Here is a 27724-nt window from a genome sequence, read left to right as displayed (position 1 = left end):
CTGGTATATACTGTAAGATAAATTTTAAGTTTTGAGTCTTTACAGAAAAAATCTGGCTTTTCTTTTATTGTTTAAAACTTCATACTAGAAAAAAAGTACTACCAGATTTTTGAAAGAGAAATAAATGAAATCATCGTCTTAGAATATCTTACAATAAAGATAAGCGATAGGAAACCAAGACTCATTATAAGGTTTTACTTCTTTACTTCTTTACTTCTTTACTCTTTCAACTGCTATGGGTTTGTAGGCATTTTGGGCAATAATAATTAAATTAAATGTAGATGCACAATTCTTCTAAAACAATATAATTGCAACAAAAACTGAGGAGTGGGTACTTCAGGAGATATCATAACCTAGATATTGAATATTCAAATGGAGGTTTTTCCTTTACAAGTGTAGTTCCTAACCCTTAATGCATTCTGAGAATTTGACATTGGATTTCTTTATAGATCTAAAAAACTCAATTTAGAAAGAAAAGAAAATGACCTTACAAAACACACTTTTTTGTTTTCCTGAGGATGCTCAGATAGACTGTACCTTACACACATTTTGTAGAACAAGAAAAGAAAGGTGTCCTGGCCAAGTATGATAGTATATGTGAGCCCTTTGCATATGCCATGGAGAATAATCTGACAATTATGTAAATATATGATTGTAGGTGGCTGCTTTACTATTTTCATTTGTGAAAAACTGCCTGCTAGAAGTATTTCCTACATTCCCTTCTTTCCCTTCCCCTACCCTTTCCTTTCCAGAAGGGAATGGAATTAATATGAGAAAGTGATAAAATGGAAACAAAGTCTTTGTAGATAGGGAAGGATGGAGGGGTTGAGTGGGGGCAGGGGAATGGAGAAAAAATAAGAACCAAGAGAGATTATGTAAAGGTGCAAATTTCCAGTGATGAATGTCATTGTATTGTATCCCTAAAATGTACCAATAAAATTAATTTTAAAAAAAAGAATTAGCAGTGAGGCATGAGTTAAAAATTAACTATTTTGGTATTGATATTTTAAGAAATTGTATCTCATCCATTTGGACATGTTCAGAGAGAGTTGTGATGTAGCTCAAGTAGAATGCTTCTTAGCATACAAAAGGCTCTGAATTCACTAGAATTCAGAACACTAGAAAAAATCACAATCCATTTGTATATGTTAATACCAGTTAATATTTATTAAAAATTTCTTTTCATAGAAAAAAAAGTATTTCCTACATAGGGAAAGATTGTTTTGGAAAGTGAAATGCCGAAAGCACTTTTAAAATCTAGTGGTGTTTCTTGGTGTGAAAATAGGTAAAGTGGGGTTTGGGAAAAGCGACAAATATCTTTAGAGGACTGAATTCTAATGAAGAAGCCAGAATAAAAAAATATCATGCACATTAATTTCAGATTTCTGATGATGTTCCTCTCTAGAGATGAAGTTTGGAGAACTGAATGGCATGAGAGAGTGTGGAACATTTCCTCCAATTTGTAATATTGGATCAGGCCTATTTTAAACTGTGCTAATTTATTCTTCATTGAACCATGGAGATTAATTAATCCTTTATTTTGCTGGATTAATGAGTAATCAATATGCCAAAGGGAGAAAAAGGGGATGATTTCTGCTCAAGGAACAAAGCACTCAGGTAGCCAAGCCATTTTATCTTTCATGTTTACAAAGCACACCACCAACCAGACAAAATGTGTGGCATTCAGGGAGTCTTAGCTCTTTTTAGTTTTTGATTTTTTTTTTAAACTAAGATAGCCTTGAGTTCGTATGCTTCAGATGTATATAGATGACTGGGACAATTCACCAAAATATCCAGTGTTAATGTGGGTGTGTTTTGGTGGACCCTCCTATTCCCACAAAATTTAAGTCAATTTCTATACTTCTTTGACACCTACATAGGAAAAGGTCACTCATTCTGAGTGACCTTCCCTAAGAACCAAATCTAAGGTTGACCACCAAACTAGTTCCACTTAGGTAACTTATCTTACTTATTTTCTTCATAGTATTTACCACTATCTGAAATTATATAATTTATTTATTTATATTTTTCTTCCCCATCCCACACCTACTCCCTGACCCAAAAATAAGAGTTGGGATTTTTGTCAATTTTGTTTGTCACCATTTTAATTGATGCTAGTAGCAAGCTTCCACATAAAAGGCAAGCAATGCATATTTGTTCAACAAATGAATTAGTTTTCAATGGAAAGGAGTTGACCTGAAGCTTCTTTTCTGACACAAATAGAGGGAATGAGTAGGTTGGTGGAGAGACTTTGGAGCTCTTAGTGGCCTAAACCTTAATGAGATCTACTAAGAATGTCTCATGATATTAGTGACCAAATCATAGTCTCTGCATTTCCCTGCATCAAGAGGTGTCCTATTCAGAGTTCCACAGAGACCCAGTTTCATTTTTGCCTGTCTAGTCTAAGTGTATTTGCATTTGGTCAAGGGAGGAATTGCATATTATTCACATGACTGGGATGGGTGGAGGGCATGTTTGGCAGTAATGCTCTTCTGAACTATAAGAATCAACTTGATACTACTCCTTATTCCTTAGCACAATATTAATTCCCATTTGGAAGACTAATAGCAATACCAGGACATAATCTATGGAACAGTGCATTTTTAGTTTAATAGAAACTCTATACACAGATGCCCTGGTACATATTCTTATATATTCTTCCAAAATTAAGATATATAATCCATTGGCATCAGAACTGGCAAGCAATCCTATACATCAAACATGTGTTTTATGTATAATCACAATATTCATCTCTTCAAATAAAATTGAGAACGCTGTCTTTGTTTGCCTTTATTCAGAGCATTCCACTTTAGAATTTGAGGTTAAAGTCCATCTTTTAAGGTTTGTTTTTAATTATTGGATATTTTTTATTTAGGAGTCACTATATGTAGAGTCCTATGGTGATGGACAACAGAGCCTATCCCTGATTAACACCAATAAAAGGAATTTATTGAATATATGGATTGGAAAATCAAACCTGAAAGAAAGGGTAAATATGAGAGAGACAGAAACAAGAATGAAGACGACCTTCTTCAGGGCATCACATGGTAATGAAGAAGCATCAATTACCTCCTCTTTGAGGTCACTCAAAACATACATTTTCAGGAATTGAATCTGATTAGTTTAGTTGCATTAGAGTCAGATATCCAACTCTTTAAGTAGGAGACCATCTTTGATAAAAATTCAGATATACAGAGGGACTATTCCCTAGGAGAAAATTAGTGTGCTATTAACAAACAAAAGAATAAAATGGATGCTGGACAGGCAAAAACATAGATATTCAGTGTAGTAACTGAGTTAATCCCATCACTTTTGTATTTTATTTTGAGAAGCCCAGGAACTAGTGATATTAATCACATCACCTTGAGAAGTGATAAGAGAATAAATTTAGATTAAATCTTAGTGATGATTAAAGTACAATGTGGCCCTTTAAAAAAAAAAAGAAGTATTAATAGATGGTGACAAGGTAGGGAAGTAGAAGGAAATTAATATTTGAGAGACCCAAGTACTATGTTAATTGCCTTACAGGAGTTTCTCACTTAATATTCATAATGATTACAGAAGGAAGACATTCTTAAACTCATCAAACTTCTAGGAAAACTGAGGATCAGAGAACTAAACAAGTTATTTCAATCTTCCATACTTAATGACATACAAATATGATGATGGTGTACAAGTGTTACATTACTGTCAATACAGTTTCAAAGGAAAACACAAGCAATTGTTATTCTGCCTTGTTGATGTGATGTTGCAGTTGTCACAAATAATTACTACATGACTCCTTTCTGTTGGTCCATCATGTTATCTTTTTTTTTTTTTGGTACCGGGGATCAAACTCAGGTCTTTGCGCTTGTGTAGCAGGCGGCAAAACCACTGAGCTAAATCCCTGGCCCTCCATCGTGTTATTTTGAGACTAATAAAACACAAGTTCTCTTTTTCTGCCGGTATTTTAAGGGTTATAAATATTGTCTCTGGATTGTGTGTGGGTTTTTTTTTTTTTTTTGATGATCTCTGTTGTCAATTTTTATTTGAAACTGGCCATATTGTTTGTAACCCGTTTTTTCCTAGGCAGATTTCCTAAAAGCAGATTTTTTGATAGGGATTCAGGTGAATGTGACTTATCACAGAGCATTTTTCAGGAGACAAAAGAACAAAATGTTTCAAAGAAACTAAGGGAAAGGGAAATAGTCAAAGAAGAATATACTCCCACTAAAAACAAGGAGCTTTGTCCAGATCCACTGGCGACTCTGGAGCATAGTTCCTACTATAAGATATTTCTCTCTCTAAAGAGAGAGTAGGGAGTAGGAAGGGGAGTAGGGAAGCTATCACGTAAGAGTCATTACCAGAGGTGAGGCAACAATGAGCCCTTAGCAGATGACATTCATAGGACCTGGAAAATGAATATACCTGCTCAATGAAATGAACATGTGCCAGTCACAAAACACATCAACTTTCATTTAACACTCAGGAGTTGAGTCACTGCCAATGCTAAAGTCAGAGAATAGGTCTTGATTCCTTTTTCCTCCCTTCTAGCAAAACAAGTTTCAGTTCCTTGGGTAATGATCTTACTAATAGGAAGATACACCTCACAGCTGAGCCTGCTAATTCCTGGCAGGAGTACATGTATCCTTGAGTGTGTAAGATAAGGCTTAGTGATCGCCTGGATTTAGACCTTCTTCCATAACTGTAATGATACAGTTGTCTTGCTCTAGCAGACAGTGGAGTAATATAACTGCCTTGTAGCCATGATTCATGACTGTACTTGGTGCATCTCTAGTCTAATGATGAAAATATTGTAAGAGGAAATAGTACAGTTTTGGTTTGTTTCCTTAGTTTGCAAATCTAGCCTAAGTGTTCAAATCTTATTTTTATGGTTTAGGCAGATAGCTTGTGTTTATGTCCCTGTTCCCCTTCTTTTATCTGCTTTTTTTTAACTGAGTTTCAAAAATTGATAATCTTTTGTGATTTCACAAACCTCAGGCTATTTAACATAATTTGAGTGTGCTAACACTGAGAGATTTTTAAGGATGGGGACTTTTAATAAGGCATAAATATCTCCTTTCTTTTACCAAACATCTAAATGATTGCATTATTTTATTTTTTATCTAAATATTTCAGTGTTCCTTCTCTTCTCACTTCTTACCTGGATTTTTAACTTAGCTCACACACTCACCCCTTCCTCCCTGGAATATTATAATAAATTGCTATGTGTATGTCAAAAGCATAGTGGTGATTTATTGACAAATCTCAGAATACTGTACAAGTCTCTTTAATATAAGTAAAAAACAGCCAAAATATCAATTGCATGGGGTTGATTTTACAAAGTTGGAGATTCAGAAACATTCATCCTACCACAGAGATAAATGTTCCTTGTCTTCTCAGAGGGACACTGCCACCAATTATATGATCTGATGGATGAATGAGCCCATCACCTTCTCAAGAATTTATTCTTTTCTTTGTCATTTGGTGTTCATACTCCTTGCCTTCTCCCAAATGGCTTAGAGGTCTGCTGTGTGCCTACTCACTTAATAAGTGCAAGTAATAGATCAATTCCGATATAAGTACTCTGAGTGCTTATGATGACAGTTAATTGCAGATTAGTATTTCAGGGGCCTGGGTCCCTATTGCATTCTGTTTTAGGCATTTCCACTCCATTTCTGCGTCTCTTAAATGGCCTCTCTCCCTGAAGGATCTGCTCCATTCTCCCACATTCCTCACACCGCTACTAGATTCTTGTTTATTAAACCTAACTACCTTATTGTATCTTTTTAAAAATCAAATTATATCATTTTCTTACTTCTTCTTTAGTAGTTCTCCATGATGTGATGGACAATGAATTATAGGGAACTTGATTGAGTGTGTATATGTATGTGCATGTAAGTGTTTATTGTTCCTCAGTAGCCAAAAGTGATTGGTTTCAGGAACATTCTCACACACCAAAATCTATATGCTCTAGTTCCTTATATAAAATGTCATGATATTTGCATATAACCTGCTGAGATCCTTCTGTATGCATAAAATCATCTCTAGATTATTTATAATACCTAATAAAATATCAATGCAATGTAAATGGTTATCATATTATTTAGAGAATCATGAGAAGAAAATTGTTGACATATGTTCAACATGGATATAGTTTTTTGTTGGTTTTCGGTACTGGGGATCGAACTCAGGACCTTGTGCTTGTGAGGCAGGCAGCTAAATTTACTGAGCTAAATCCATGGCCCCCATGGATGTAGTTTTTTTAAAAAATATTTTGATGTATAATTATTTGAATCATTAGATATGAAACTTGTAACACTGAAGGCCAAGTGTATATCCATTCTAACTTTGTGCTAATTTGTACATTATGCCTTGCATAGGAAACTCCAGGTTTATGAACACACTTCCTCAAACTGCTGCACCTTAACATATGGACATTTTTCACTGGTTCAGCCCCTTGTTTACCAGAGCCACCCTCAATCATCTTTAGGTTTCATGATTGGATGCAAATATCTCCTTCCCAGTGAAGCTTTCAGTGAATTCCCAGGCAGTTATTCACTTTTTCTTATATTCCTTTACAATCTTTTACATACGTATATTTTAATAATTTTCATTCTCTACATGTTTATTTCTCCTCTGAACCCAAAAGAGCACCCATATATCTTCACAGACCCAGTCTCCCCTAAGATCAACAGGTTGTTCTTCTCACAGGCTTTTGAGAGCCAAATGCCTTGTAGAAACCAGTGGAAACATAGATTCCCTAACTCAGTGAAACTTAAGGACACATACTCTTGGTAGGATTGCTGAGATAGGTGTTCTGGTACAAGTGCTTTGCTGAGGGAATTACCTCGGGAGAAACCTCCAAGCTAGTGAAGAAAGTCAACTGTAACCCAGAAGGGGTTAACACAGAGGTGTGATCTGAAGTCCAGCTTCGGTCTTCCTATGGGAAGCTCTGGAGAATAAATGTTGACTATAAATGAGCTGTAATTTTATAACTTTTGTCTCTGAGCTATACTCAGCATGGTGGGGGTGGGGTTAGTTGCAAGCTCCCAGGCAATTCTGGATGAGGTGGCTCCTGTGGGCCAGAAAAGATGGGGACATGGACTTAGAAAATAGATCTGGCAAAGGAAGAAAGAGCATGTACACTACACACTCATTTGTGTGTGTGTGTGTGTGTGTGTGTGTGTTTGTACTGGGGGTTGAGCCTAGGGCCTTTGCACTGAGGCATATTCTCTAGCCCATTTACTTTTTTTGGGGTACCAGGGATCGAACTCAGGACCTTGTACTTGCGAGGCAGGTGGTGGAAGCACTAAACTAAATCCTCGGCCCATTATTTATTTATTTACTTACTTACTTACTTACTTATTTATTTATTTTGGTACCAGAGATCAAACTCGAGTCCTTGTGCTTGCAAGGCAGACAGTGGAACCACTGAGCTAAATCCCCGGCCCCCCAATTTACTTTTTATTGTGATACAGGGTCTCATTCATTGCCCAGGTTGAACATGTGATCATCCTGCCTCAGCCCCCTCCTGGAGTGCAGGGGTTACAGGCTTGCACCACTAAATATTTCTTATATGTAAAGGAAGGTGAGCACTCTCTTCCCGCGGAGCACCATGCTCAGGCCTTGCATGTACAGGGTTGTGCTCTGTAGGGGTCTGTCCTAGAGTGTGTTTAACCAAATTTCAGCCAGTGTGACATTATAAAACCAGTGCAATCTGTGAGCCTGGGGAATCAATGGCTAGTCATTTTCTGAATTCATGAAGCACTGATTACAAGATAAATCATTATTTTATGTTCTACTAGGAAAGAAAATGAACACTTCCTATGGAACTATAACTTGGTGCTTTCATGTTTCTCAATGTAATAAATCGGCTTGCAGATGTATTGAAATGTAGGGGAAAAAAGTGTGAATGATACTGGAAACTCATAAATATTGAGGGGTTAAATAGGGTGATTTAAATGGGGTTATCTAAATTGGGTTATTTAAAATGACTATTACCTTAAAATAATATAGTACAATACTTACAAGTACTATAAGAATTATATGTACTTCTAAGTCCGTCACAGAGACTCGACACAATATGCATACATTTTCTGAAAGTTATAATATTTGATCGAGGATAACTATAGGGAGTTTTATACACAATCATTATGTGTTATATCTGAGAAGAGATTGCTGGTTACATTTATCATTAGTTTATCGATAACTATTTTGATTTGTTGGAATGGTATATATATATATAATATCAGAGATAGTTTTTTGTTCACTTTTTCACATATGTTATAATTCTTCAGTCTAAAGCATAAAGACAGGGACTATTGACAGATTCAAAGGTGTTTAAGTAAATGGACCAATCACATATGATATCTTATTCCACACTAATGTAATACCCAACCATTTCTTCCCTGCCACTTGTCACACTGCAAGAGGTAAAAAGCAAAGGACAACACCACTGATTTGATAAAAACAAGATTTGGGGTCAGTATAATGACTCACTCTATTACAGACTGGTGTCTTCCTAATTCTCCAATATTACTGTGACTATTATAATAGGAATTGTATTCATGTGAACATTGTAAATATTAACAATGAAACATTTTTAATGAACATTCTCTGAGCAATGGCCAAATGAAATGAAGCAGCCATACTCGCTATGCTTTAGTTCAGCTCGTTAATTGAAATATGAGATTTCTTTATTTATTTTATGTTAAAAAGTGCTTATTGCCTTAGCCAGCTAGTTGCTATTACAAAAATTAAAAACTATATAAATTATACAAAGCTGTCCACAGAGGCTAGCATAGAAATTACTGCCCCTGCTGGAGACAAAATGATGTCTTTGGTTGAATTGCCAGATACGAAATAGCAGCATGAGATAAATTATTTTCTGGACTATCATTAAAGGATTAAAGGTGGGTCTCAAATCTCTGTTGACCAGATTCATTTTCTCCTCTATGGTTGGTATATGTTTGCTTGGTTCTGAGTTGTTTATAACAGGGGAAATTGCTGCATTGTTAAATACAACTAAGAGTTGCAAAGAAACTGAATTTCCTTTATTGCTTTGTTTGTTGGTTTGGTTTAATGTACCATAGCCAGAGTCATCTTTGACATATTTTTTCAAGTTATCAAATTTTCAATTAGTTGCTGCCTAAAGTATTCAAAAACAACTTAAAAGTAAATTTGAAGACAGGATTCAAGTTTGTTGACAATCTCTAAAATTTTAAAAACTGAACATGTAAGTCTTCAGAATTGTTTCCCTCTACTGTGATGGTGAGAGGATTGGTAACCAAGAAAAAGTTTTTATCACATAGTTTTGCCCTAGATATAAGCTCCAATTTTTCTCCTGTCTAAGAAACAATATCTCAAAAAAAAAAAAAAGCCAAAGGAATAACCTTTTAAGAGAATGTGAGATTCTCTCTCTGCTGGACCATTCTACTTGGCCCCTGATGGAATTGTATCATAGAAAAATTGAATAGCTTCAGATGTTATGAAACTGGGTTGTCTCCCACCACTCGGATTGATCAACAACTACACCCAAGTCAGTGGGAGTGGGAAAAGTTATGGAAATAACTGAACACTAGGTATGTTTCATTGGCATTTGATTCAACAGTAATTCGAAACAGTCTCTTCTTTAATTATTCTTTAGTTTTAATACAGAAGAAATTTGTTTATTTTTCCAAGCCAAGAATAAGTCCAATGAAATGAACACCATTATAGTTTTTACTTTTCATGTGTTTTGTTTTCTAGTTTTAAAAGTAATAGGAAAACACAGGTAATTTATAGGAGAAAACAAAAATCACTTTTGCTTCTGTTACCTTGTTAATCATTAATTCTTTATTGCATATTATGCGTTAAGGATTATTCTAGGAACTGAGGTTATACCAGTAAATGCAGTAGACAGTCATACCCTCATTGAGCTGACAGTCTTATAGGAAGAGATAATGGAAAATTTGTCTAGCATGTTAGGTGATAACAGCTATGGAGAAAAATAAAATGAGGTCTTTACATAGCACACCAGTTTGGAGGGTACATTCATATTTTGTTTTAGAGAATCTCATCACCGCGGGAAAGCGAATTGCAAACTTTTGGAGAGAAAGGATGGGGCATATGGGAGGTATGGCTGGATTACTCCGAAAGGCTACATTTTACATGAAGAATTTGAATATGGCTCTATGTAAAGGACTGTTCTCCACAGAAGAAAGAGCTTATGCAAAGGGAAGAAGGTTTAGCAAGTCCGAGGACCAGTTAGTGGCCACTGTAATTTGACAAGAGTCAGTACAAGGATAGCAGCAAGAGACAAAGAGTTAAAAGTGATAGAGAAACTTGCCACATGAGTGTGATCTACAACCACTGAGGATTGTTTAGACAGAGAAATCTCAGTTACTCTTGACAAAGTCATGCTCATTAGCAGGACAGAGAACAGAGACTATTAGGCCTTGGATGGATAAGTATGGAAGCCAAAAGCCAATGAGTAGGCTAAGGTGCAGTCTAGGTGAGCAATGACGGTGGGCCAGACTACGGTGGCAGGGGTGGAAGATTGTGTTTAATTATGGATATATCCTGAAGAGTGGTCCAAGTATCTTTTCATATAATAGGTAATGTAGTAAGAAGAATCAAAACAACTTCAAATCTTTTTGAACTATTACCTTAAAAGAGAATATCTGTCTAGTGCATTGCAAAGTTGTGAGTGTGCTTAGATGTATAAACTACTTTGAAGTTATAATCCTATACTGCCTGCCAGTGTACACATTTTCTACTTAACATAGCACATATGATGACATAAGTATATTCTACATCCTTATATATTAAGAATATAATAAAACAAAAGTTTATATAGAATTCTAAGAATCAGACATATTACCTCCTACTCAGAATGGAGAACTGGTAGAAATTTGGGGTCAGCGATTTGGTGTCAGAAGTCTTGCAGAGAAGGAATCTGTTTGGTTTTGCAGTGATTTTTCACCTTGACATTTCAGAACTCCTAAATTTGGCAGTTTTGCCAGTTTATGAGCTGAGTTTGATGAGAAATCCCAGAGTCTAGTGACCAGAACTTTGCTCTTTCCAGGCATCAGTCCCCTCATTCTTAGTGGATCCCTCTCCTACAACTGACAGGGTTTCCCTCCGCTAACTCAGGCCCGCCTGGCCCTTCTTTGTAGTCTCTGGTATGTCAAGGTCTCCCCGGCAATACTGGCAGGATCCCAGTATGCACCTAGACAGTAGACATCACTAAGTTCTTCCGAAATTTGTCTTTTTTGTATCTCATCTAAGTTGCAGCCTCACCACCCTGGCACCCTGAACTGATTGTCTTCTTCTCACTCTTGTACAATTCTTTTATAATTTTCTGACAACAATTATATTCATACATTGATGTCACCATTTTGCCTAGAAGTGTGAAACGTAAGTGTGTATGTGTGCATGTGTGTGCATGGCTCAAATATGAAATTAAATGGAAATTCGAAGGCATATTAAATGTACTAATTAAATTCCTGTTAAATAGTATGTTACCTTATTTCTTAATAGTTTTGAGATATATTTTTGTGACTATTTAGGGCATTCAAACAGATTTTAATCAGAACTGTAATACATTTTATTAGAGAGTTTTACAAGGTGTATAACACCTCTCAATTGCTAAATTGGGAGTTGTTTTATTTCTTACTAGAAAGTTAGATGCTATTCAACTATCAACAAGTATAGCTTATTGTGATAAATGAAGGTTGTGCCTGAAGGAATTAGGATGTGGATGAAAAGAAAAGATGAAAGAAAGAAAAATATTGACTTACTTGGCCTTGCTGTGGGAATCACTGATTACCATAGAGAAAGATACCTGCATAGAATTAGATCCCATTAGGCTTTTGTTGTGGACTAGGTTAAGTAAGATGATCATCTCAATTTCCCATTGCTAAAACATCCAGGCAGTTCATTCCAAACATATTGTGGAATGCCTGTAATTTATCAGGCACCTTTGTATGCTCAGAGGAACCAACAATGATCAAAAAAGACTTGCCTCATGAAATTTATTAATCACTTAGGAGAAGGAGAATAAATAAGTACAGCATGTTACATAATGGGAACAAACCTATTTTAGGTGCCTTATAAACAGAGATCAATTAAGTTGGGTTGTTAACTGAGAAAGGTTGTTGCATGCAGAAAGACTCCAAGGTGAGAGTTTGCTGGCCTAGTGGAGAAGGAGCAGCAAGGAGGCCACCATATGACCCTGAAGGCAGGTATCAAGTATCAACCCTGAGGTGACTTACTATGGCTAAGGGATTGGCTTGTCATCATCTGCTAAGGGGTATTTGCCTCTTGCTTCAGAAAGCCATTTCAGAATACAGGAAGAAAGGATGGATGCCTCGAGACTCATGTGAAGATATCATATCTGTATCTTTATATCTAGCTATAAATGATGTAAGTTGTTGTTTCACTATGTCATCAGGAGAAAGTATTACCCAGAAGTATAAAGATTTAATCCAGATAAAATGAGAGAAAGAAAAAAAAATATATGATATATTTTTACATGGGAACACCAAAAACAAATATTAAATATTAATAACAATTACTTCTGGGTGACAGGATCAGATAGAATTACATGTTTGAACTTTGTGTTTGCTTTTATTCATTTATATATCAACATTTTATAGTGGAAAAGAAGAGCTTTTACAGACAGGTAAAAGTTAGTGAAAGTTACCAATTTTACACAAATCAAAGAAAGTTGATCCAGGTACCCAACAGGCTTTATCTAATTCAACACTGAGAACCCTGGAGTTCTATTCCATGAGCTTGAGACCCTCTAGGACCCTCAGTTCATCTGTGTTTTACTTGGGCTCCCCTGTCAGTCTCTAACCTCATTTTGAACTCATCATAGGTGTTCGGGGCATAAACACCACTGCTGAGAAATCTGTGCAGTCCACCTGCTCACTGCACTCTCGATCTCGCGGAGCAGAAGGGCCCCTCTGCAGTGAGTGTGACACTGCCAACTCTGGGGGCATCTTCCTCTGCAGCCTCCTGCCCACAACGTCATAGGTGTAGCACAGAGTCCTCCGGTCCTCATAAGGCCTTCCTCAGAGCTGAGTGCCCTACCTAATGGCTATCTATGCAAAGCGAGGATGGAGTGACATACAGGCTCTACTGGATAAATATTTTTCTACTTCAAGGGCCAAAGCAGCATAAAACTTGAGCATGCAGATGACACTGTCTAGATAGCTGCATGGTACAAATTAGAATTCAAGTCAGCTTGAGACATACAGAGACTGGAGGCCTCTAGATTAAGTCATGATAGCCCTCAGAGACTCAAAAGAGGCAGAATTTGGACTTTACCACTGTTTATAAGCCTGGAAATGATTCTGGAATTGTTGATAATTTATGATATTTAGAGCTAACATATTTAAAAATTTGAAACACACAACAAGGCACAGTCTTTCCTTTTCCCCATTTCCTGGAATAAACGTAGCATATAATCTGACAGCCTGCATATCTTGGAGTTCTCTTGCTGTCTTGCTTATCTGCTGTATGATAGGAAAGATGAAGTGGGGAAGGAGCAGCTATGCTATGTGTATTTATGTGCACAGTCAGCTTGTGAATCATTGTAGTCATGTGCTGAGTGGTCCAGCTTTTGGTTTTTTCTGAATAAGAGACTGGGAAAAGGGCTCTGAAGTAGGAGTGGAGGAATGGAGAAAGAAGAAGGAAAAAGATTCAAAGTTGCTATGTGTTATCAAAGTCAATGCAAAAAAGTTTATAACAAAATATAAAATAAGACAAAAAGTTGGGGGTGCATCAGTAGGATTTAGTGTTGCTGAGATCACCTGTGAAGTACAGAGGACTTGCAGAACTGTACCCCTGAAGGCAGGAAATCCATCTACCCAGTCCTCCAGTCCTCCACAATTTGTTGTCACCTTGACACAATGGGGCTGCCATTCAGGCCACACTCCACAGCTATTGAGCACCTCTGGAGGACACCTCTGAGAGAATGTCCTGGGAAAGAATAGCATGTATGTAACATGTGCTTGAGGTAAGATAATCTGTACAAAGTGAGAACTCTTCCCTAGAGGCTAGGTACCTGGAGCAGATGTGAAATGGGCTATCAAAGTTCTTACTGATTTGCATCTCTTAAAATCAGTATTTTAGAGGGCAGAGCTTGAGACAAATTAAATATGTAGTCTGTATTTCAATTTATTAATTGACTATCTGTTATATTCTATATGCTGCAAAACATACATGGTTAGGATCCCTTATAAGATTCCTATTTGATATAGGAGATAAGCTCATTTCAAATAAACCTATCACCTACTTTAATGGAAATTAGCACAAGATGCCAAGAAAGGTGTCATAGAAAAGCTATTCTTATTCCAAACTGAGGAAGATTCTCAGAGGAGGTAAGAGTTGGGATACACAGATACACAAGTGCATATATATGTGCATTTCACTCAGAAGCGTAATGGCTTCCTGTTTCATGTGAATTATTTATCCTTACTCTCAACGTTCAAATCCAGAAACATTTAAGGTTCACAGAATACAACCAATCTACACAAATGACTGGCTTTACTGAAAGTCTATTTTCCTCCCATTTCATATTCATGTTTCAGATACTTTTATTATTTCTGATTTTCTTTTAGTTATTTATGTTCATTACAAAAATAAAAAGTGCCCATAAAGCTTATTCCTAGATTAGAATTTTTATGTTGCAGAAGAAAACCTTTGCACCTGCTCCAGAAACTCGTACACGTCTGGAGTGGAGCATGCCAGCTGTTCCTGTCTCCACTGCATGCCAGGCAGTCCAGCGCTGAGAGGGAGGCCTCACATCCCTGGCAGATGAAACTGGTGGGGAAATTTCAAGTCGACAGAATGTAATTACCCAAATTGAAATTAGGCCAGGGGCATATCTGGACACCCTTCCCATCTGCTGGGGAAAAGGATCACCAGATATTTGCTGAGGGCAAATGGTAAGCATCTTAGCGTCAGGAGTCATTTAAAAGGCAGACACTTCAAAGAATACTAAAGGAAAACTGGACCTGGTATAAAAAAATCATATCCCTTTACTGGAAAATAAATAACATTAAGGCCTTGAGAAGCTCAGACCTTTCCTGTTCTGGGGGAAAAATGTTTATGGATAGCAAAGTTAAATATTTCTACATCAGCTACTCTCAGTAAGGGCATGACATAATGAACAATTGGTTGTACTGGAACTGACAAAAAGACATTTCCCAAACCAAACATATTGAATCCAATACATTTATCCCTGGTCATAATGGATAGATCCTTCCATTATAAGCTTATGGAGCAACACCAGGCAATTTTTCTAGGGCCCCTGACATAAGTATTATTTCTTTTGGAAGACAATAAAGTAATTTTTAGAGTTTGTGGCCAAAAAAAATAAAATAAGCTGAAGTTAGTACACTAAGAGCTACCTCATGACAATCATGTATGAAACCCATAGAATCTGCAGGTCTATCTTGATACGAGGTTCCTCAGCCTGTTTCACCTGCCCTGGTAACATTTATATCTTTTTCCCTGGAGAATGACTTTTGGTGAGGGAATAGAAAAATGTCTTAGTCTCTATACCATTATCAGCTCACTCACTGGCATAATTTCTCCACACTTTAGTTAGAGAGAGATGAAAAAACTATCTCACGCTAGACCATGGTTTGGGGGAATCCATACGGAGCAGACTGACTTCCCTATGTTTCTTTTAACAATTTCCTTCCTTTTTGTGCTGAGAACTCAGTGTTTCCATCCTGTGATAGGATAGATACCTCCATTTGCAACTGTTGCCTTTAGGAGGTGTGATGTCTCTGTCTTCATACACAGTGCTCTCCAAGGATACTAGCAGGGAGTCTTCTCTGTATCCTTCCAGTAACCGGTTGTTTGATGGCATGCAGCTAATCCTGAAAAGTTCCCTCCTTGGCTCTTTCTTACTGGGTTCAGAGAAGAAGGAAAAGACCTGAGCTAGTAAGAAATCTTACTTAGCATTAAAAGAAAAAAAAAATCCTTTCTTGGGGATTGGCTCACTTTGAACTCTGCTTGCAAAGAGGCAGTGTGCTGGGAAATCTGAGAGAATGGCCAGGAATGTAGCGGGTGAGAAGAGGTTAACTGTGAAATAAATATAAGGCAGCTGTCCCCTGGGAGAGTTAGGAAGCCACAGCAGGCCACCTGCAGGCTGAGTCTCTGACTGTCCCCAACCCTAGTGTCACCATCTACTGTACTTCTCTCTGTGGCAGTGAAGAGCAGAAGTTCTGGAGTCTCAAGACTGCCCAGTGGTTTCTCCATCACACCATGCAAGACCTTCCCAGAAAACCTCCCAAGATAAGCTCAGTCTAAGTAATAGACTACCCTAGCCACAAGCAGATCCTGGGAGCTCCTAAGCAGTGTCAGCATTTCACTACACTTGCTGAACTCTAGCCAGGGCTTTGCCAATTCCTTACCAATCAGTTTGAACAGATTTCTTACCCTCTTTTTTTTTGTTCGTTTTTGTTTCCTGACAATTTATGAGTACCCAAATTTATCTCTTACAGAAGAAGAAAACAGGAAACATATTAGTTAATGTTAATTCTGAACTCTACAAATGTTTAAAAATTGACATTTTTGTTTGCAGGGCTAGCTTGCACCAATTACCGCTTAGTTTTACTAGCCCTATTATAACAAGCAAGCTTTCACATATTTTATGTGAAAACTGGTTTTCTGAAAGGATGATCCTTGTAGGAGCAAGGAATGAAATAAGCACTAAGTTTTGCTTCCTACTAAATAATTCTTCTCAAGGTGGGTAAACTTTTGGTAGTTTAATTGCTAAAGAAAAAGGTTCTACACTACAAGGACAAATCTCCAAGTGACAATTATTTGTCTGTGTTCATAGCATTTACGACTCTCAGTAAACAATCAGTATATTTATATTCCACACATTACTTTAGTCATAAACTTCCTTAAAGAAAGATGAATAATTATGTTTCCTGACTGCATAATGAGCATAAACATTCAGAATACAGAAAGCCCCTGGTGGGAGGGAGGGGGCATGGAGATCAGCAGGGATTGAACTATTTTCAAGGCACCAACAAAGTTTCAGGCTGACCCTATGGCCATGATCACTGTAGTGCTCCTCATGAGAATGCCATCTCTAAAAGGCAAATCATACCGTGTGGGATTTTGTCTTTTTATGTCAGGTTCTCCCAGTACATAGCTTCTGGGGATTGCAGAATCTCAACTAGATCCTGAGTGAGGTGTGTTAGCCTCATGCCACCTGCATGAACCTCACCATGGCCCCTGGGTGGGTCAGTGTATACCTGAGGGAAATAAAATGCAGTCTCTTCTTGGTTGAATAGCAAGTGCCTCATAGTAATGTGAAAGGTGAGAGCTGTCGAGTGACCTAGGATGACAAAGACAACCTACATTTTACATGTGAGCTATCTGGGTAACCAGGTGGAGAATTGATCTTTCCAGGGTCAGTTATTCAAACTCAAGAAGCCTGTCTTGTCCTGACTTCCGGGTTGATACTTTTAAATACCTTCCTAGGGGTCAGCAAGGTAGTACAGTTTACAGGGTAAGAAGGAATAGACAAATAAAAGTGAGTAAGTTGGGAAAACAGGAAAAGAAAATTTGAAGGTATGAAAATTTTCCTGTGGGGTGCATTTCTCTTTGTATTACAATCAGAAAACAAATCAGTGCAACATTTTTCTCCACTAGAAATGTGTAAATGGAAATGAAGGAAAAAAATCAGAAAATTGTGTGTTTTTTAGATCAGTACTTTTCAGAGTATCAGTGTAGAAAGACTGGTTTTTTGTTTTGTTCTAAGTGACCTCAGCTGATACTTTATAAAATGTAAAAACAAATTATTAGAAAAAATGAAATGCAAAAAGCAGACTAATGAAATACAAGCTAAAAGAGTGTTCTATTCAGACAAGAAACATACAGTTAGAAGAAAGTTTCTGAGTACTTGTTATGGATCGATCGTGCCCTGGCTGGCTATGGACACACACCAGTTCGCTGATCAGCACTTGTCTGTAGACCACTCCTCAGGGACAATATTGCCTTTGACTCTTTTTCTTCTCTTTTGGACATTCATCTGCTCTCTCTAAATTGAACTTTTCTGATAGCAGGGATAGAGATCCAGTCATTTGTTATTCTTAATAGCACTTTATTGTATTGATTACCTATTTTTAAAAAATCTGAATTTTCTCTCATACTAACAGGAAAGACAGCAGTTTAAAGCTACAACCAAAGGATAGCTCCTGGAATACTGTATGGGTTTAATATCATGGACATATCATGGTTTATGACTCTTAAGGGAGAAATAATTTGGTCACATATTTGGTTTACCCAATTCGAAAGTAAAGATAGTTGAAAAGATTAACCCCTTGTCCAATGTCATTAAACTTACTTTCTACCAAATAATCCTCTGAAAACCCTGTAGTAAATCATTTCAGTGTGTTGCTTAGGAGTAGACTTTCCAAATTGAAGAAATCCAAAGAGAACACCAAATTAAATTTGAATCTCACTCAAGAAATGAACAATTTTTGAAAATATGGTCCAGATATTTCCTGGGATGTACCATATACAATATTTGTGAGATGCTTATATTAAAAATGTATTCACTCCATTTTATTCCATATTTAACATTTGGGTTTCTCACAGAAGAGAAACAATGTGACATTTAAACATGTGTGTCTAATTTATTTCACTAAAAATTATGAAAGGTGCATTCATTTACCTAAAAATGGTGAATAGATATTGAAAAGTAGGAAGAACATGTTCAAATGGGTAGGGGAACAAGGGAGGGGGAATCAAAAGGGAAAAAAGAGAATGGGAGGGAAAAAAAGAGAAACAACGCTTTTGTAAATGGGGAGATGAAAAAGAGCTGAAGGGAGGGCAGAGGAATGGGGAAAAAAAGAAGAATTAAGATGTATTATGTACAGGTACAAATTTTCAATGATGAATGTGATTGTTATGTATGACAGATATGTACTAATAAAAGTGTATTCACTATTTTCTAAAATTCAAATTTAATTAGGTACCTTACGTTTTATCTGCTAACTTTTCTCAGTGGCCTTTTGTCCTGGACTTCTGTCAATCTGATTTTGGGGTAAAGAATCCACCCAGGTAAATTAAACTTAGCCATATTGACCCAACTTGCTTAGCTCTTGGCAACCGGAAGAGGGAAGGTCAATAAAGTGATGCTATTCCTTTAAAAACAATATTTCCCATGTGCCAATGCAGCTACTTATTTGTCCAGCCTTGAAGGTTTCACTTTGGTGCTATCCAGTGTGCTCCTGCACAGGCAGCTGAATCAGGGCAGGGAGCTGCGAGCCGTAGCTTTCTGTGTAGAGAAATATGCAAGGAGCCATGATGCTAGACTGAAAAACACTCTTCCTCCTCCAAGACATTACGAACAGAAATGTATTCACATTTTCAAAAATTAAAGAGGGCAAAGTATAAGGCAAACATCCAAAGGCAGAATTAGATGATATTAAAATCCAAAAAATCTTGGATATTCTACAGGTTCCTTTTACTCATTTCAAAGATACATCTTTTGCCATTAGTAAAGTGATTCTCTGAAGATATTGGACTTAGTTTTAAATGATAGTTTGCTATTATTTTTCTATAAAATTAATAATCTGAACTTCTTTTGTTGAATGAATGTCTAATGTAGATCAAGAGGAAGTGGTTAGGTAGTTAAAGTACAAGTGTAATTTATTTTTATATTGCTATGTCAGGGCTTTGTGTATGTGGGAGGTACTAGGTACCAAATAGAGAAGTGCTGGTCGTCAATAATACACACAGATAAACACATACGGGGGGGGGGATACTGGGGGGGGGCAGACAGAGAAACAGAGAGAGAGGGAGAGAGAAAGAGAGAGAGAGACAGAGAGAGACAGAGAGAGACAGAAACAGAGGCAGAGAAAGACAGAGAAAGAGAAGATTTTAAGGTAGTGGTTCATGTGATTATTGTGGTAGTTGGTGAACAGGAAAGCCATGAACTACCGGCAGGATATAGAGTAGGTGAGCAGTCTGGAGACACAGAGGAGGGTTCATATTGAATCTTGAATCCACAGGCAGTCAAAAGGCAGAATTCCTTCCTTTTCAAAGGATCTCAGTATTTTTAAGGCCTTCAATTGATTGAATGAGGTCCATATTATGAAAAGCAATTATTTTATTCAAAGTATACTATTTTAGATCTTACTCAAATCAAATAAAAAAACCTCATAGTAACATCTAGGTTGGTGTGTGATCAACCTTTTATTTTTAATATTAATATTTTAATATTTAATTATAGTTTAGAACCAGAAATTCTTGATTCACCAGTTGTCTCTTTATCCTTATTTGTCTAGGGTGTTTTCTAAACCATTGGTAAGTATTTCAATAGGAAAAAATAAAATTTTAACAGTCGTTTTGTAATTTACCTTGCCTTTTTTACAAGATATTTATTCATCTTGCTTTTTCTACAAGAAATTTGATTTTTAACATCCCTTTAACAACTACTGCATTGAAAGGGATTTCACCAATTTGAATAAAGAGGGTAAAAATGCCAACATTGAAAAATATAATTATTCAAGTTCATGAATGTTCTTCTTCAAATAATAGAATAATTTATCTGCTTTCCAAGATAGAATGCTAGAATGATTGTTTTCCTCTATATATTTAATGTTTATTTCTTTGCTTTTCCCTATGTCTTTATACTTTAAAAAATGGATCACTCAAAGAAAGGACTTAGGTATTCCTTGGGTGGATAGGTCCAGGGGAAACTACAAAAGGGTCTTTATGTCTGCCCACTTGATCTTCATTTCAGTGCTATTACTTCCCCACCTGTGTCTGAGGCAGCCACTCAGTCTTCTTATTCAAAAACTCATCTTAAAGAAGCACCCCTTTGGCCTTGCCTGTGGATCACATGGATCTGTGAGTGTCCATGCCCTATGATGCCAGTTGCTGATCTTGGATTTGTTCAAAATTTGTTGGCTAATTGGCAAGTGGGACACAGCTGGCTTCTGATTTAGACAGTGCCTTAAACCAGTTACCTCCTACCTTAACTTGATCATTTAAATGGAAAGCACTACTGCTCCAACAGAGCAGAAATGATATAAAAACCATTTCTGACATGAGTTTCTTGCCTCGTGAATTGCCATGGCTACTAGTGCCTCTGAGGGGGAAAAAATAAAATAAAAATAAGAACACAGGTTTTATGATTCTCACAAGTGGTAAACCCATTTTGCATTACTTAAGAAAAGCTTTAAACATGCAATGAGTATTCTTAGGCTAATGACAATTGATGCCCAAAACGTTACAATAATCCAATGAAATAAAATAGCATTTTGGAAAGTGGCAATTTGTGTAGAAATTGCTGATAGCATCAACACATGCTGGGAACTTTACATATAAGTGGGCTATAGCTTTGGATCGGGAGTTATTTATTTGGCCTTTCATTTGTAAATCAGACCATATTCTTTTCCCTTAGGGGAAGAGCTAGGAAGGTTATTAATATAAGAATACCAAAAGCAGTCTAGGATGCTGGTTTTATAGATCTTAGGATTTGGAGGATCTCAATAGGTCATTTAGGATGACAGCAGTCTAGTTGAAGACATCTGGATCACAAGTCCAAATATTTGGGCAGGGTCCTTATTGTATTGTCAATAGTTTATGTTTTCATGAGTCCTTACCAAAACTTGTGATCTGACCCTCTCCTGCTTACCTGCCTGATTCCACCCTCTGCTTTATCAAGCTCAATCCAAAGGCACATTTCCTTGACAGGGTTTCTGTCCTTTGCTGTTCCCTCTGATGAGAATGCTTTCCCGCTAGATGCAGGCTGATGTATTTTAAGCAGAACCAACATGTTAAAAGGTATTCTAATAAAAGCTTTCCATGATTATCCTGGTTGTTTCTAACAATATTATGTAAAGTAGATAGTGATATTTCATGGAATAAGCAAAGGAGGCAGGGGACTCAGGTAGGCTGGCTGGAAGCCAAGGCTTTAGTAGTGAGCACTCAGAAGGCACCCAAAGCCCTTGGTATGGTTCACACCCTCCTGTTAACCTCAGAGGTCTTTTGAGGGGAGAGTATCATTTTAAAGATAGAACCCCTGTGACTTTGCTTTTCTTTACTCTGCTTTATATTTCCATAGGGCACCAGATACCTTCTGACCTCATACTGCAGTTTTGTTACCTCCCCCATAAGAATATCCATGCTATAAAAGAGTGATCTTATTTTGATCCACATCTCTGTAGCCCCTGAATCCAGTTCAGCTCCTCATCTACGGCAAAGAACAAAATGTACTGAAGGAAAGCTAGGAGTTGGGTTCCAAAAATGTATCATGTTTAAAATATTTTGTTAATCAAACATTTACTGAGCACTTAGTTTTCTGGCAACATCCATGCTAAGTTTTGGAGATATGAAGGTGAACAAGAATCTCCCAATCTTCACAAGTTTGGAACATCATGGAAGAAAGAAGCAATTACTGGACAAATAGAGTAGGATAAGCATCCTGTTAGGGCAAGTGTAACACATATGGCACAAGCAGGGGTTTAGGGAGCACAGCCCTGAGGAGAAGCCCCGCTGATATCAGGAGGATGGGCTGCAGGGAGAGAGGTGGAGATGCGCATGGAGAGCACTAGGGCAGAGGGCACAACAGAGGGTCTAAGCGCACACTGCTGTCCTGAACGCAGCTCGGTGTGACACAAGACTTAAGTGAGGGGCAGGTCAAGGGCTCAGACTGCAGCAGGAGCCAGGACCAACCACTGGTGGTCAGGTGTGTTGAGAACTACTTCAAAAACTCAGTACTTTGTTGTCTCAGCAGTAAGATGCTACTAAAGGATCTTTAAATCCATGCAAGTTTTAGTATCTGATTCAGGCGAATTCCTCTAAACAGGTACATTGGCAGTGTCACCATTTTATAGATGGGTCAAGTGAGGCCCAGAATAACATACCGAAAACATTGGCAAAGTTGATCTAATTTCCCGAGGTACAGTGTTGTCAGGTCTCCTTGTGTCTGCCTGCCCTCCCTCCCTCCGGTCTTCCCTCTGTTTCTGACTGTTAATCTTTTGTTTGTTTGTTTGTTTGTCTGTTTGTTTTTTGACTGTTAATCTTGTCAAGAGTAAAACATGGAAGTATTTACCCACCACTCATTATCTTGTGCCCACAAACACAGGGGCTGTCACCCAGCGTCCAGAAACCAGTTTCCCTGAGCAGAAGCCACTTGCTTCAGAGGTGGCAGAGCTTGTGTGCAGAGTCCCGAGTGTCTGTTCTTCGCGCTTTGGAAGCTGGATACAGCAGAGACCTTTTATCTGACAAGGTGACCGGGCCGGGAGAACAGAGCCGGCCTGCCTGAGTGCCCGGGAGCCCCTCGTGGTCGCCCACGCTCCGGGCATGCGTGAGCACTCCCAGCACAACACAGCTGGCTCGTCTAATTTTAGCCTTGCTGCCTCCTTGAAAAGAGACCCTTTAAGGAAATATATTTTCTCAGAAACAATTTGTATTATAATGTAGCAGCTGATAGACATGTCAGAATATTATTATTGGTGCGGAAAAAAACTCTGCCAAGTAATTATGATTTTTTTGTGTGTTTTTTTCTTTTGAAGATGATATCAGTAAAGCGATTAAAGCATCCATGAATCAAAATAATCATAAAGAGAGAGACAATGGGGAAAAACGATTTTATTTACAGAGAAGCGTAGAAACCTAAGGGGTCACTTCTTTCGATTTTTTATAAAATAGATATAAGTACAAGTATTATTATTTCTGGTATATTAAGTTAATGAGTCCTTTCGGATCATGTGTGGCTGGGTGACGGAAGTCCTGGAGTAGAATAAAATCTCTTCAATACTCCATGTCCTCCAGGAAGTAAAACGTTAGTTTCCCAAGCAGGTCTTGGGCGCCTCTCGCTTGCCTGTGTTAACAGGTTTTGAAAGTGCCCGGACACTGTCCTCTCCATTCAGCCATCAGGGTTCGTTCCTCTGCCTTTATGACTATTATTTTCCCAGTTCTCCTCCTTCCTCCCTCATCTTCTCTTCCCTCCCGTGGTCTTCCGTGTTTTGTTTAGCAGTGCGGCTTACCTCGGAACTTGGCAAGGAAAGAAAAGAAAAGAAGGTAGCTCTGAGCGGGGTAGGTGGAGGGAGGGGTAAGTAATAATCCACCGCCCCCCTGCAACTGAGTTCTCCAGTTTCTGTTCCAGCCGCAGCAGCTTTGCTGCCAAAATCGCTTTGCTATTCGAGATAGCCAGCAGAGGGAATCGGAACTTTGCTTGCAGCAGGGGTTGAAGCCGCCTTTTTTTTTTCTTGGAGGAAATACTGCAGCCTTCTGGACTGCGTACGCCGCTCCCTGGAGAGGCTCTCTCGGTTCCACCCACTGGCTGCAAGGAGGGGAAGTGAATGAAAGGGCAGGACAAGCCCCGAACACCATGTCACTCTGGGAGGGAGACAGCAGCGACTAAGCTGTGCACGGTTTTCTTTTTTTTTTCTTTTCTTTTTCTTTCTTTTTTTTCTTTTCCCTTTCTTTTCCTTCTCTTTCTTTCTTTCTTTTTGTTTTCCTTCTCTTTTTCTTTAAGATTGGGAAAGAGACAAACAGGAGAGAGGAAGCTGATCTGCAAGGATTTGGAGTTGTGCTAAAAGGACTTTGATTTTTTTCCCCCTCTACAAACGCTGGCAATTGACATCATTACAGACAGCCTGGTTAGAGAGCAAACTGCCTCATCCCAAGTGGACCCTGGCAGCTGGGAGAAGCTTGCAAGATCCGAGGAGGCTGTCTGGCTGGGGTTTTTTTTGTTGTTTTTTATGTTTTTTGTTTTTTTCTACAGAGCCCACTCTTCACCTTCTTTTCTGGCGTGTGTTTTTGTTTTGTTTTGCTTTTTGAATTCTTGCCGTGTTGGAACTAGCGAGTGGTGGAGTCTCTGAAGCCTCATCAGTCACCGGGACTGTCAGGAATAGTGGTTTCAGAGGAAGCTCGGCCTGGGGCACTATACCCTGTCATCCAGTTCCCTGCTCGGAGATAAAGATTCCAGCTACATGGGCAAACGCCTGGACCAGCCACAAATGTACCCCCAGTACACTTACTACTATCCTCATTATCTCCAGACCAAGGTATGACTAGACCCACGGTCTGGCGATCAGTGTGGTTTGTTCTGCACTTGGGATGGGAAGCAGACAGGCATGTGAATTATTATTTAACCCTCACCCCATCATCTCTTCCTGCTTCTTTGAAATTAGTAACATACCAGTGGAGTTCACGAGGCAGAGGAAGACAGAGAAGGAAGGTAGCACACCCAGAATTGTGGCTTTCTCTTTAAGGACAGATAATAGTTTCATTGGAGTGCCTTTGTTGGTATTTGGCAGCATAAATGCTCCTGATATCTGTAAAGTCCTTTGCAAATGGGCAGGGTTTTAGAAAAGAGATCACGACAGTGATTATCGGGCATGAGAACATAATGTCAGGGGCTTTTCTGGTGAGCTGTTCTTTGTTTGTGGCTCTGAAAGGGTTTTTCCCACTGGAGAGGAGGAGGGCCAGGGTGGGGGCCACTCAAACTTTTCCTTGCTAAGTGCAGAATGAAAGAAGGGGGTGGGAAGGCATAAGGGACCTACCAAAGTCTCTTAAGGGTTTGTTTGGGTGTGTGTGTTTTTTTTTATTTTCTGTTGCCTTACAGACTTTATTTTATATTGAATGGCTAGGATGCTAGAAACTGAATTAGGAGCTTTAAAGTCGGTGGTCTTTACTTATAGACTCTATTTTTCTGTGTTAGCTGCCATCAGGAAGCCTGGGTCTTGAAAAGGCATGGAATGTAACTGATAATAATTGGACTTGAATTGGTTAAACACTTTAGGCTGTGTGTGTGTGTGTGTGTGTGTGTCCACTTAAATGATCATTAGGGGCCAGAAGCAAGCCCACATAACTAAGCAGTAACTAAGCAGTGGGCAGTGCCAACCCCGAACTTTATCCTGCAGTTGAAGACATGAAAGACTCTCAGGTGTGAAATCACTGCTCCAATTTGTCAATTAAATTGGACTTGATGGGGGGGGGCTAGTAGTGTAGCCACAGAGAGTAGAGTGCATGGATAATATTATTTTGTGTTGCTCTAGCCAGACCCCACTGTCTTCTGAATAAATAAATATGCTGAGAGTGAATAAGGCATGCCCGACTGATATTGCTGTCACCAGGACTCGCTGATGTGATTAGGGTTTGGTAATTCATGCTGTAGTTATCTTTCATTTATTCTATCCCATCAAACAATACCTATTTGTAACTAGACTATCCAGGAGACTTTTAGCATTGCACTAAACATTGTTGCTTATGTCTATATTTTTTTTCTTTTTCAATTGCTCTGTGATCTACTCTGTACCTCCAAGGTCGACTCACGTTGCTTTTTGCCTTTGTGAGCATTTAGTTTGTGCTGCTGCTGCTTAAGTAGACCAGCCTTCCTGCTCAGTGCCTTGAGTTTTAACTCTTTGGGGGACTAGGTAGAGAATGTTGCCTGCCATTCCTCAAGGAAATGGCAAAACAAGGGGCAAGTTAAAAAGGGGAAATTCACAGCCATGTTTCATCCCTCAAAGAAACAAAAACAATAAGCTCAAGGGTTGCCTGAAAAATATCAAACATTCCATCCCCTTTACTCATTGGAGTAAATTTTTTCAAATGTTTAAAAAATCATGTTTTGTTTTGGTCCTTGTTTTCTACTGCTGTGTATATTTAGAAAAGAAATTTTAGATTGAAACGAATGAAATGATTGTTTTTCTGCTTGAGATTTCTTTTAACCTATTACTAGCAGGAAATAAAATGGTTTGCATATTAAATCAGAGATACAGGGTTCAAGATGAGTTACTCCAGAAGAAAGTGTGTGTGTTTGTTTGTGTTTGTGTGTGTATGTGTGTAATCAGAGTAAAGAAGAATGAAGTGATGAAAAAGGAAAGAGACTGAAAAAATATAGAGGGAGTTTTAAAATATTGGGTTTGGGGTCCTATGTAGTTTAGTGTTGTGTAGACAGGCAGCATCTGGATCTTGTTATTTTCAAGCCAGCCAAAGCCATCAACTTCAGGAATATTTTTAAAGAAGTTAGATCCATTAGATGTCCTGAGCTGATATTCAGGTAATTAGCTCAAGGTATTTGGGAATATAAGATCAGCTATTTTGGCTATTATGATAGTGCATATTGATTATTATGTTGTAACAATTCAACAGAGCTGTAAAGTTGTTGAATATTGTTATGGTGCCCCTAGAATGATAGACATTAATAACATTCTGGAAGATGAAGATATGAAAATGTGCCTTATTTTGAAACTTGGATTCAGAGGGAATTGGAGGAAGTGTCAATGTGCAATAATATTTAACATGTGGGGACTTTTCGACAGGGTTAATCCTATACAATGAAGCACTATCATGCTCCAGTTTAAGAGGATAATAACCGAGTTATTTCCATATTACTTTTTTGCCCCTGTTACACTTATATCCCAAAATATATTTTATAATCATTTTAAAGGAAGTATATGCTACTTATATTTATTTGGTAAGCTTGGATGGAATTTTAAAAATCCACTGGTCTAAGCTTGGCTTGTATTTTTAACTCAGTTTTAAAATCATAGCTATTTAAAATAATGCTCATAAATAAAGAATACTTGTGGTTGATAAAAATAGATTTCTATGGTCAAAAAACCATATTCTGGTTTATCATACCTTAAAGTGTTATCTAAATATGGTGGGGGGTTTTTTCTTCCCAACGCACAACAGATATTTACTGAAATTTGTTGTTTTTGGTTTTTAAGTTTTGCTTCATTTTCAGTAAGGGTTATCT

General features: G+C 37.9%; 1 protein-coding gene across 14 annotated transcripts in view; it reads left to right on the top strand.

The window, feature by feature from the left end:
• The window catches only part of Rbms3 (RNA binding motif single stranded interacting protein 3), a 1369918-nt gene that overhangs the window by 631283 nt on the left and 710911 nt on the right, over positions 1-27724 (top strand). Inside the window, exon 1 of one of the 14 annotated variants that reach the window (XM_004857812.4) lies at positions 23826-25025. The exons of the other annotated variants lie outside the window; for them this stretch is intronic. Within the exon in view, the coding sequence (XP_004857869.3) occupies positions 24951-25025 (75 nt within the window). The 5' untranslated portion in view covers positions 23826-24950. Of the gene's footprint in view, positions 1-23825; positions 25026-27724 lie in introns of those variants that run through there. 14 annotated transcript variants of the gene reach the window in all.

The sequence above is a fragment of the Heterocephalus glaber genome, unplaced genomic scaffold, assembly GCF_053883595.1.
Source record: "Heterocephalus glaber isolate CG9 unplaced genomic scaffold, H.glaber_assembly_v1.0 deba00001472, whole genome shotgun sequence".
NCBI classification, from domain to species: Eukaryota; Metazoa; Chordata; class Mammalia; order Rodentia; family Bathyergidae; genus Heterocephalus; species Heterocephalus glaber.
Note: the sequence above shows the minus strand (reverse complement) of the source record. Positions and strands in the feature narration are given on the sequence as shown.